This window comes from Myotis davidii, unplaced genomic scaffold (genome assembly GCF_000327345.1).
Source record: "Myotis davidii unplaced genomic scaffold, ASM32734v1 scaffold847, whole genome shotgun sequence".
Lineage (NCBI taxonomy): Eukaryota > Metazoa > Chordata > Mammalia > Chiroptera > Vespertilionidae > Myotis > Myotis davidii.
Genome location: NW_006298049.1, coordinates 316,733 through 329,449, shown reverse-complemented (window position 1 = coordinate 329,449; position 12,717 = coordinate 316,733). Strand labels below are relative to the sequence as shown.

General features: G+C 34.6%; 1 protein-coding gene across 1 annotated transcript in view; it reads left to right on the top strand.

Annotated features, from left to right (window-relative positions):
• MAP4K5 (mitogen-activated protein kinase kinase kinase kinase 5) overlaps positions 1–12,717 on the top strand; it is a 105,607-nt gene that overhangs the window by 28,460 nt on the left and 64,430 nt on the right. Inside the window, exons 4-6 of the mRNA XM_006773763.2 lie at positions 2,588–2,678; positions 3,162–3,226; positions 5,603–5,658. Of these exons, the coding sequence (XP_006773826.2) occupies positions 2,588–2,678; positions 3,162–3,226; positions 5,603–5,658 (212 nt within the window). The remainder of the gene's footprint in view (positions 1–2,587; positions 2,679–3,161; positions 3,227–5,602; positions 5,659–12,717) is intronic.

Below are 12,717 nucleotides of genomic sequence, written 5' to 3'. Positions count from 1 at the left end.
GGGCTGCTGGGCTGCCAGAGGGATGTCTGATTGCCATCTTAGGCCCAATCCCCCGGGGAGCGGGTCTAAGCCAGCAGGTGGTCATCCCCTGAGGGGTCTCAGACTGCAAGAGGGCACAGGCCGGGCTGAGGGGACCTTCCTTCCCCCCAGAGTGCACAAATTTTTGTGCACCAGGCCTCTAGTAGATATATAAAACTAATACGGTTAGATATTTCCTGCTATTTAAATAGGTAAAAATCACTTAATTCTAGGGTACTCTTTTTCAGTTAGATTCCAGTTTGTTTTTGAATACAAGATAAAGTTGAAATGTAAATATTTTCTGTTACTATATAATAAAAAAGGTGAACTACAATGCCAGGTTCTAAATTAGTGAATTTAAAATGGATAGGATTTTTCTCTTTAGTTGAATTTTCAGAATCTAAGATTGGCATCCCAAAGAAATTGTTTTGTTAGAATTGTCTGTCCTATTTATTTGCATTCTTCGTTCATTTTGCTCAATTGAAAATTCTTTTTCAATATTGCTTTGGCTGTTTGGGGTATATCCTTCCATTTGTTTGTATTGTCTTTGGTTTTTTTCTTCAGTGTCTTGGAGTTTTCTGAGTACAGGTCTTTTATTTCCTTAGTTAAATTTATTCCTAGGCAATTTTTAATTTATTTAATTATTTCTAAAAATGATTTAACAATTTCTGTAGCTCAGAATGCAATTGATTTCTTTATTAATTTTACATCCTGCTACTTTACCAAATTTATTAGTTCTAATCCTTTTTGGAGGAATTTTTAGGGTTTTCTATAATTGTACTATGTCATCTGCAAACAACAACAATAAATATTGCTTGTCTTGAATTGGAATCGCACTGTGTGTGTTGCTTTAAAAACCTCGGGGTTTTTTTGCCCTGGCCAGTGTTGCACATTGGCCTGTGTACCCAACGGTGTCCAGGGCTGGGGTTGTTGAAGAGGCAGCTATCCTCTGGTGAGGATTAGCAAAAACAAACAAAAACTCTCGGATTAATAGTTGCATATGTGTCCTTGAGTGGCACACCCAGTCACATAGCAGAAGCTAAGATAGTCTCTCACTTTAACTCAAGCTTGAAAGAATTCCCACACATAAAGCTCCAAGAAATATTAGCTCAAGAGTCAAAAATCACAGAAGACACAAGGAATTAAGGTGCTTTGAGCAAGAGCCAGCAGAAACAGCAAGCAGAACAGAACTATTAAGACATCAGATTTTGGAATTACATACTCTACATACGATATGATTAGAAAAATAAAAGAATGATTTGAAACTATGAATAAAAAGTAATAAATTGCTAAAAGAAAGACAAGCAGATTTGAAAAATAACCAAATTGATGTTCTGAAAATGAAAAATAATTATATATTTAAAATTCAATAGATGTAACAAAGTTAGATATAGATTGAAGAAACTATGCAAAATATAGCTCAAAGAAGCAAAAATATGGAAGAATATAAAATAAGTGCAAGATAGAGTGAAAAGATCTAACTTAGGTCTAATTAAGGAAACAATTTGACAAAGGCATTTGGAGCATTTCTATTGAAAATTTTTCAGAACTCAGAGAAAACACCAAATATTTAAGAATTTCAACCAGAATAAATAATAAGAAATGCCCATGTGCAAATGTAATGGTGAAATTGCACAATATTTAAGACAAAAGATCTTTATTTTTTTAATGTCTTTTTATTGATTTTAGAGAGAGAAGAAAATCGCCAGGAGGGGCAAGAGCCCCATATGGGGCATAATGGGTGCCAAAATGTATCTAACAACTATAAATTCCCATAAATAATATTTCATGTTAATATAACTATTTCCTGTTAACTCATATAGGTTTGTGATAGACAGATTGGAAAATGCAAATCAAAAGAAGAAAGCAAAATTACTTTTAATTTTACTACCCAGACATAAATATGGTATACGTTTTTATTTTTTTTTTACTTTTTTTTAAAAAAATATATTTTATTGATTTTTTACAGAGAGGAAGGGAGAGGGATAGAGAGTTAGAAACATCTATGAGAGAGAAATATCGATCAGCTGCCTCCTGCACATGTCCTATTGGGGATGTGCCCGCAACCAAGGGACATGCCCTTGACCGGAATCGAACCTGGGACCCCTCAGTCCGCAGGCTGACGCTCTATCCACTGAGCCAAACTGGTGCTGGCTGGTATACGTTTTTAAAATGTTTTTTCTATATACATATGTACTTACATAATTATATAAAATATCCCTACACTTAATATATCATGAACATATTTTCATATCCAAACCTGTTTTTAACTATATTATATCTATAACTATACCATAAGTTAATCATTCTCTAATTGTTAAGTCACACTGTAGAGAACATTTATCTGCATATCTCAAGAAAAAAATTTTTAAAGCAAAATTATGAGTTCAAAGATTTTGTACATTATTATGGCTTCTGGTTTTATAGAAAGAATGTACCAGTTTACATTCCCTTTGAAGTATTAAGAATTCCTCATCTCTAATATTTATTGTAAAGTTTTCCATCCTTCTTCCCATTTATAGAGACTCAAAATCTAACATGATGACCAAGTTATTATTTTGTTTTTCAGGAGATGATTTTTCTTTGATTCAGCAAGAAATATTTATGGTTAAAGAATGTAAACATTGCAACATTGTTGCCTACTTTGGGAGCTATCTCAGGTAAAAAAAAAAAAAAAGATTCTAATCTCTCTTTGTATTTCTTTGCTACCACTCTCCCTCCTTTTTATGTCAGTGCTATTATACATATAAATTTTAAAAATTATATTGTCTAAAGTTCTAAAATTTCTTAGGTTCTCTTATTGTTTCCCTCTATTAATAGTAACACCTCCATTTATGCAATTATGCCTTATCTGGCCACCTTAATAAAATATGAATGATTACAAGTAAGTGTTTTAGCTTATAAAAGTTGTCATATACCAAACTATGTAAGATGGGAACAATGCTGAAGTCAGTATGTTTTCTGTAGCTTGAAGGGAGATTGCTATACCCCAATTAATTCAGTAAAAAGGAAAAATAAAAGAGAGAGTGCCAGGGCAATTTTCTGTTAAAATAATTCATCCTAATCTTGGTATACTGAGCCTTCACAGTTGTGAGTGGTTGAGAATTACTAGCTAATATACTTTTCTTTCTCTTTCATATTAGTCGGGAAAAACTATGGATTTGTATGGAATACTGTGGTGGCGGATCACTTCAAGATATTTACCATGGTACTATTAATTTGTTTTTGTATTTTGAGACTGACTCTGATTTTAATGGTTGTTGTTTGACATGTCTAGTTAATCAGGGATATTAACAGGTAGATTTACTGTTTTATACTCATCTGTTCTGTTTTTGGAGTATTGCATAAAAGAAATTTAAATTTAATTTTTTTGTTTATTCAGTTAAATTTGTTGGAGCCTGCACTGAGAAAGTCAAGTGTACTTGAACAATCCAAATTTTACTTTTTAGATGTAGTCTTTTAGGAAAGTATTTTTTCTACCAATAAAACTGCCTAAACTTCCTTGTAAGTAAGAATTAAAATGCAAAGGGTAATTCTCTCATAAAATAAATTATGTATGTATCTTAATATTTTAACCTGCTATCTAGGAAAGCAATTTAGTTGTTGCTATAATATTTTTGTTTAGCATTCTGTTAATTTAGGGAGTTTTTTTTTAGTTGAATTTGATTTTGCCTCATAATATTATGTAGAAATAGTTTTTCTTTTGTCTCTATAGTTTAGCTTCCAGTTTGTTTTGTTGTTGACAATTTCCTGAATTTCTAGAGTTTATGAGACTAAGCATAGATCTTTATAAAATAACTTTATTTAACTGGATAGAGAATAGTAAAACTATTGCAACCATGTGCTGTATAATTTATGATGTATTTTTAAATATTTAAGGAGTCTTTTTTAATGTTTCTATGCTGAAATCTTTATATTGAAAGCCTTATCAAATTTCATGCAATTTACAGATGCAGTTTACAAATGAAACCGTAGTACTTCTAAAAACAAGTGCTATAGTCATTGAAATAATATATGTAGATCGTAGAGGTCAAATTTTTGTCAGTCAATAGAGCAGAGGTTAAATATACACTGCATCTATAATATGGAATACTGTGAAGCAGTTAAAAAGATGCAGTAGTTCCATTTATATTGTCTGGGGTATATTGCCCCAAGGACATTTTTTAAAATATATTTTATTGATTTTTTACAGAGAGGAAGGGAGAGGGATAGAGAGTTAGAAACATCGATGACAGAGAAACATCGATCAGCTGCCTCCTGCACACTCCCTACTGGGTATGTGCCCGCAACCCAGGTACATGCCCTTGACCGAAATCGAACCTGGGACCCTTCAGTCCGCAGGCCGATGCTCTCCTCACTGAGCCAAACCAGCCAGGGCAAGGACATTTTTTTAAATGGAAAAAATGAATCATGAAAAAATTTGTATAACATAATCATACTTAGACTTTTTAAAAGTATACGTACGAATGTCAATGCACACCAAAATAAAAGGAAACATATCAAATTGATAAGTCATTACCTCTAGGGAGGAGAAGTGGGACTCATAAGTAAAAATTTGAATTATAATATAAATGTATAGATGTCTTATTTAATTATGCATTAATAAATATAATCTAATTTTATCACAATAAATAAGCCATGACAAAAAAAGGTTGTGATGTCTAAACTCTGGCAACTGCCTCTTTTTTTATTTTTTATTTTTTAGAGAGGGAGAAAGGGGGAAAGTGAGAGAGAGAGGGAGATAACATCGATAGGTTGCCTTCTATACGTGCCCTGAGTGGGGATTGACTCTTTTTATTTAAAATAATATTAATACCACATAGTTGCAAATATACAAAATAATCAAGTGTTTCTCTCCCTCTCTCCTTCTTTCCCTTTTTCCCTATCTCTCTCCCTCTCCCTCTCCCTTTCCATTTCCCCTTCCTGTCACTCTCTAAAAATCAATAAAAACAAAAACTAAAAGAGTATTTTCTATGACTTTTCTTCTTTTACTATGATTTCCCAGGTTACTAAGAATCAAAAGTTTATGTTTCAGAGTAGGTGTAAGAGAATCAGTGATTAAAATGTGCAGTAAAATATTTCTCTTAAGATTAAAAGGAAGTACCTCATTTGGTTTCACTGTCAGCACACACCACTCTAGATTTCAAATATTGGGTACATGCAGAAGGATTTTGTATTTCATAATAGGGAGAGATCTGGTTGCCAGAAGTGATCTGCCTGCTTTTTAAACTCTTAGATAAGGTCCTGGATCAAGCCTTTCTATTTTGACAGCTGTAGTAAAGAATTATACTAAAGAAATAATATCTTACCATGGCCTTTGTGGCTCAGTTGGTTGGGTATTGTCCTGTGCACTGAAAGGTTGGCTTCAATTCCTGGTCAGGGCACATGCCTGGGTTGCCAGCTTGATCCCCAGTAGAGGCATGCAGGAGGCAGCCGATTAATGATATGCTCTCATCATTAATGTTTCTATCTCTCTCTCACCCTTCCTTTCTCTGAAATCAATTAAAAAATTAATAGTAGACTATTTTTAATCTGATGTACTCAAATGTATTACAATGTGGTCTTTTTTTTTTTTTCTTTCTAGTTACGGGACCATTATCAGAATTGCAAATAGCCTATGTATGCAGAGAAACTTTACAGGTACTATATTTACTTATGTAGCTAAAAGGCAGTTCTTTCACAATTGAAAACTATAAAATGGTGATGTGCACAAAAAAGTTTGAAAACCAATCTTTTTCTGTTAACTTCTCATATTGTAATGCTGTAAGCCTAGTTATTTCTTTCATGAATGATTGATAGGAATTCTTTTAAGCTGATGCTGATGTACACAGTGGTCTTTGCCATTTTCCCCCAAAAGAAAATAAATTAGCATTACAATTACCCAGAATGGTGTCTGGAAATCCTAATTCTGTGTGATATTAATAAGAATCATTGATAGCTAAATCTATTTTTATTTTTTGTAAAGAATTTTTGTGAGTTTATTTGAGCAGAATCTTTTTTCTAAAAGCTTGGAAAATATCATATTATGCAGTCATTTCTTTATTTCAGATCTCTGAGTGCTTTTAATATGTTAAAGTAGGTTGTGAATCTTCCATAGTATACAGTATGCAGCATTTATCCCAATATATCTATCTTTTCAGTGTCCTGAAAGACTACTCATTGAAAAAATTAGCAATTTACAGTTTTGTTCATATACTTTAAAGCATTTAAAAAAGGAAGAGGGTTATTAAGTTGTAGTGTTTGTGTTTTTTATTTTGTTAATTTACAACTGATCATTATTAATTGACGCTTCTATCCTTACATTTCCTAGATTGTAAAGTTTGTTCAGAATGTAATAAATGGTTCTGTGTGTTCTTCCATATAGAGGAGATTGACCTGATTTCAGAGAAAGCTCTAGTCATTTTAAAAAGATTTGGTTTCCACATGCTTTAAAAGACATACCATGTTAAATCTTACTGTTAGATATATGAAAGGAAATTCCATATATGTGTGTGTGTGTGTTTATATATATATATACATATATATGTGTATATGTGTGTATATATATATATTTCTTAACATTCACATAACAGAAATCTCTTTGTATCTACATACAATACAAAGCTAATCATATACTCATAGCAAAGAATTATTGACAGATTAAATTTTTTATATTTTAATTTGCAAAGGTCATTGCTTGTATAGTAATGGACAGAGTACAGAATGGAAACAGTAACTTGCATTTGCATTCTTGCTCTGGTTTATGACCAAAATTTCTTCTATAGTTCTAGTTCCTCAAGGATAAATGAGTCTTTGGAAGGGATGGCCTCGAAGATTAGTTCCAATTTAAAAATTTTATTATTTTCACAAATTTTCACCTCTGAATGGTTAAAGAAGGTGTGACACACACACACACACACACACACACCACAATATTATCCTATCTAATAAAGAGGGAATATGCTAATTGACTGCCATGCCCTCAAAGATGGCGGCGCCCACAGCCACAAGATGGCGGCGCCCAGTCCCCTCAGCCCTGCTGGGGCAGCAGGCACATGGCAAGGCCGAGCTTGCTCCCCGGCGGGCCCGGCTACTCCGCGTGCCTGCCTCCAGAGCCCCCCAGTCCCCTCAGCCCCCCAGCTGCCCAGGGCCGCCCGAGGCTCAGGTAACCAGGGCCTCCTGAGGCTTGCGCTGCCGGCAGTGGCAGCAGCAGAGGTGTGATGGGGCATCACCTTCCCCTGATCACCAGGTCACCTGCCCCCTCTCACAGTAATTAATCAATCTATATGATTATTAATGTCAGAGTAAGTAGACTTCAGAGCAAAAACTATTACTGTGAGAGGGGGCAGGCCGGGCCGAGGACACCCCCCTCCAGTGCATGAATTTTCATGCACCGGGCCTCTAGTTCAATCCTAAAAAGAGGGAATCTGGTTATTTGTGACAACACAAATGAATTTGGAGAACATTTTGCTAAGTGAAATAAGCCAGGAACAGAAAGACAAATAATACTACATGATCTTACTTATCTGTAGAACCTAGTTGAACTTACAGATACAAAAAGTAGAATGGTGGTTACCAGGGTCTGGGCAAAGTTGGGGAAGAAAAATGGGGAGATGTTGATCAGAGTATAAAGTTGCAATCATATAGATTGATTAATTACTAATGTATAGCATGATGACTAAAGTTAATACTGCTATACTGAAAATACGCTAAGAGAATAGATTTCGGGTGCTTTCTTCACAAACATAGCAACTATGTGAGGAGATGATATATTAACTACTTTGACTCAAGGAATCAAATTATCATGTACACCTTAAATATAGGTGTCCAAAATATGTATACACACACTTTGAATAATTACAAAGGCAGTTTTTATTAAAATACATTTTATTTTCAAAATTGAGCCATCAGCTGTTAAAATGTGTATACATTTTGGGGGGACACCCTGTATATACAGTTTTATTAAATAGGTATGTTTTTATAAAAAGAAAAAAGGACAGAAGTTGTCAGAATGGAATAAAGCAAAACATAACTAGATGCTGCCTACAAGAAAATACTTTTATAATGACAAATAGATCGAAAGTTAAAAGAAAAGAAATAGATATACCATACTAACTATTCAAAACAAAGCTGAGTGGCCATATTAATGTCAGAGAAAGTAGACTTCAGAGCAAAAACTATTACTAAAGAAAGTAATTTTATCAAAAAGCATAACAATCCTAAATATTTATGTTCCTAATAAAACACAGCTTCAAAATAAATAAGCAAAAATCATAGCACTGTAAGGAAAAATAGATTAATGCACAGTCCAGTACCCCTCTCAATAATTTTGTAGAACAAATAGGCAGAAAATCAGTAAGTATATAGAAAATCTGAACAACACAATCAACCAACTTGACCTTACTGACATTTTAGTCCAACAACAATGGGATGCATGTGCTTTTCTAAGTGTCCATAGAGCATTTACCAAGATAGACTATATTCTGGGCCATAAAATATGTCTCAATACATTTAAAAGGATTTTAGTAATACAAAGTATTTTCTCTGACCACATGCAATTAAATTAGAAATCAAACTAAATAAAGCACTAATAAGTAATGTAAGAGTCAAAGAAGAAATCAAAAGAGAAACTAAAAAGTATTTTAAAACCAATGAAATGAAAGCACAACTCATCAAAATTTGAGATGCTGGTAACGCAGTACTTAGAGGAATGTTTATAACACTAAAAAGGTGTTTTAAGCTCTTCTAGAAAGAAGGAAAATTCTGAAAACAACATCCTCAATTTCCATCTTAAGAAACTGGAAAAAGATGAGCAAATTAAACCCAAAGTAAGCAGAGAAAGAAAATAATGAAGATTAGAGTGGAAATCATTTAAATAGGAAGCAGGAAACATGAGCAAAACATTGAAACAGAAATATGGTTCTTTGAGATTAATAAAATTGATAAACGACTAGCCACAGTGATTAAGAAAAATAAAAAGGGGAGACACAAATTACTAATATTATGAGAATTTACTCATATTAAGAGAATAATAGGATAATCAATACCCAAGGAATGTTAAGAACAGCTTTATGCCAATAAAGCCTACAACTTAGATGAAATAGAAAATTTCCTAACAGACTACCAAAGCTCAGTCAGTTAGAAATCATCTGAATAGTTTATATCTATTCCCACAAATAAATCTCCAACTTAGATGATGTCATGGATAAATTCTATTAAACATTTAAAGAAGAAATACTGCCAATTCTATATGAAATCTTCTAGAAAATTGAAGAATAGAGAATACCTCCTGAATCATTTTATGGGCCAGCATTGATCTGAAGCCAAAGTTAGACATTACAAGAGAACAAAACTGCAGACTAATATCCTATATAATAAAAGTTGGTCCCTCCCCCCGGCCCACAGGCTCTGATGGATCAGCAATGGTGAGCCAGGGAACTGGGGTGGGTGGCAGGAGGACCTGGCTGGCTGTCAGGCCACTGAGATCCCCAGTTCATCCCTGGCTGCTCTGGGGCTCAGGCCGGTGGGAAAGTGGGCGCTGGTGACTTCACCTCCATGTGCATGCGCCGGACCAGCCGCTGGTGGAACATGCTGCCCGCTCAGGGCCGTTCACATGGGTGCCACCGCCGCCACTGGCTACCGCCGCTGCCGCTGCTCCTGGGGCTTGCGGCACTGACTGAAGCTGCAGGGCGCGCCTGTAACCTACCCGCCCCAGCAGCCGATGGGCCGTTGGGCCCGGGGACTGGCAAATGGGCAGAAGATGGCCCTGATTACAGGCTAGGCCTAGACCCTACCCGCACAATTTCGTGCGCTGGGCCTCTAGTCCTTCATAAACATAGATGCAGAAATTAAAAAGGAAAATAAAATATTAACAAAGGCAGTTCATGTATATAAAAAGGATAATACATCGTGAATAAGGCGGTGTGGAGGGCAGTATCCTAGAATGCAATGTTGTTTTAACATTCAAAAATCATTTCAAGTAATTGTCCATATTAGCAAACAAAAAGAAAAACCACATGATTGTCTAGTCACAGAAAAAGCATTTAGCAAAATCCAACATTCATTTGTGATAAAAGTTCTCAGTATACTGGGAATAGAATGGAACTTGTTTAACTTGATAAAGAGCAGCTATGAAAAACCTACAACTGTGTCATTCTGAATTGTAAAGATTAGATGCTTTTACACCAAGGTCAATCCAGGCAATGTGTCTGTTCTCACAACTTCTTTTCAACATTGTGCTAGAGATTTTGTCCATTTCAAAAAGAAAAAACAATGAAATTAAAGGCATCCATATTAGAAAGTAAGAAGTAAAACTGTTTTTATTCACTATAAAATTATCTATGTAGAAAATGGAATTGAATCTACGAAGTAGCTACTAGAGCTAATAAGTATAGCTAGAAAGGTTGCAGGATTCAAGATCAATATACAAAATCACTTGGATTTCTATACTAGAAATTCTAGAAGTGAAAGGAAAAAATATTTTTATAATGAATTAATTTGTACTTTAATAAATAAATGCTCAGGCACAAAGTAGAAGATATAATAAGACAGGCAGATGCTTGTACCTATTTGTAATGAATAAAATTGGATTTAAGAAATGAAGAAAGTACTTACCTGAATACTGTTGAACTTTTATCTTTGTAGTTGACATTTAGAAATAAAGGTTAAACAAATATGCTTATACATATCCTTAAAATCCTGTGAATTGAATAAACACAAATGCAGGCTGAGACAGATGTGTTGACTCAAATACCACGACAGAGGAGAAAATTTTGCAATGTTGAGTTAAGCAAAGCCTTTTCAGACATAACAGGAAAAGCATGATCCATAAAATAAAAACTTGCTAAATTATACTTCGTCAAAACTAAAACTCTCTTCTTAGACACTGTTAAGAGAATAAAAGGACAATACTAAAAGTAGAAATTTGCAAATAATATACCTGACCAGGGACTTATATCCACAGTATCTAAAGAACTCTCAAAATTCAATAAGAAAACAACAACCCAATAGGCAAATGGACAAAAGACTTAACCAGACACTTCACCAAAGAAGATATATGGATGGAAAAGATGCTCAATATCATTAGTTATTTAAAAAGTGTGCATTAAAGCCACAGTGAAATACCACTACACACCAATTAGAATGGCTAAAATAAAAAATAAAAAAACTGACTTAGGAAGGTTGGTGAGGATGTGGATTAACGGGAACTCTCATGCACTTCTGGTTTCAATGTAAAATTGTACAGCTGCTTTGAAAGACAGTTTGGCATTCACCAGAAGTTTAACTTGTACCACTGTATGATCCAGTTGTTAACACTGCTAGGTATTTACCCATGAGGGAAAAAATCATGCAACAACTGTGCATGAATCTTCACAGAAGATTTATTTATAACTGTAGGCCTGATGCACAAAATTCATGCAAAAGTAGGCCTTCCTTCCCCCGGCTGCCGGCACTGGCTTCCCTCTGGCACCCAGAACCCGGGCTTCCCTCATTTGGAAGATTGTCCAGTCTAATTAGCATATTATGCTTATATTATTATAGATAGCCAAAACCAGGAAACAACCCAAATGTCTGTCAATAGGTAAATGGATAAACAAATTTTGGTATATCTGTATAATGGACTCAGTAATAAAGAAGAATGAAGTATTGATATATACATTACAAGGAATGTCATATTAATTATTGTGAAAGAGCCAGACAAAAAAGAATATGCTGAATGATTTCTTTTACATAAATTCTAGAAAATTCAGAAATGATCTATTATGACAGAAATCAGATCAGTATCAGTGGCTGTTAATATCACTAAAAGACAGCCAGACATTGTGTAATTTCTAGTGGACATTAACACCTTCTCAGATATCTCAATTTCAGTTCTACAAGACTCTTTGTCCAGGCTTGTAAGTTTTAATAATTCCTGCCTCTCCTCTACCCTCCTCCCCCAGGTCCTAGAGTTTTGGTAGCAGCTTCCTGCAGTCGCTGCTGCTGTAATATTTGATGGCTCTCATTCTTCCTTTTTAGTCCTATAGTTCAAATAACTTACGTGTTTTTTTTAGTCTCCTGACTAAACTCTGACTAATATAGCACCACCCATGAAATAATTTTACCAAAATAATTCATTCTTAATTCTCATCAAGACCCTAGATATAAGTGCTAATTTAGTGGTAATACAGGGGTCAGAAAAACATGTAAAACAACATCATTAGGATGTAATTAGCAAAATCCAAATCCTGAGAGACTGCACATGATAAACAGCACTTTCTTTAAAAAAAACTTACAAGGTAACAGTAATAAGATAAGACACAGGATTCTATAGATTAGAAGTCATTTCAACAAATTGTAGTGTACAAACCTTGTTTGAATCCCTCTTTAAATTGTGAATACTGGATATTTTATAGTATTAAATAATTGTTCATTATGAGGGTATAATAATATCATTGTCGTTATGTATGTTTTTTTAAAGTCACTGTCTTAGTCGATGAAATATGACTAATTGATGAAATAAGAATAATATGGTGGTGGAGGGGGAGTGTGTGGTATGTGAGGGTCAGAATGAAACAAGATTGACCATGAGCCCTAGCTGGTTTGGCTCAGTGGATAGAGCGTCAGCCGTGGACCAAAGGGTCCAGGTTTGATTCCGGTCAAGGGAATCCTGATTGGTTGTAGGCACGTCCCCAGTGGGGAGTGTGCAGGAGGCAGCTGAATGATGTTTCTCTCTCTTCT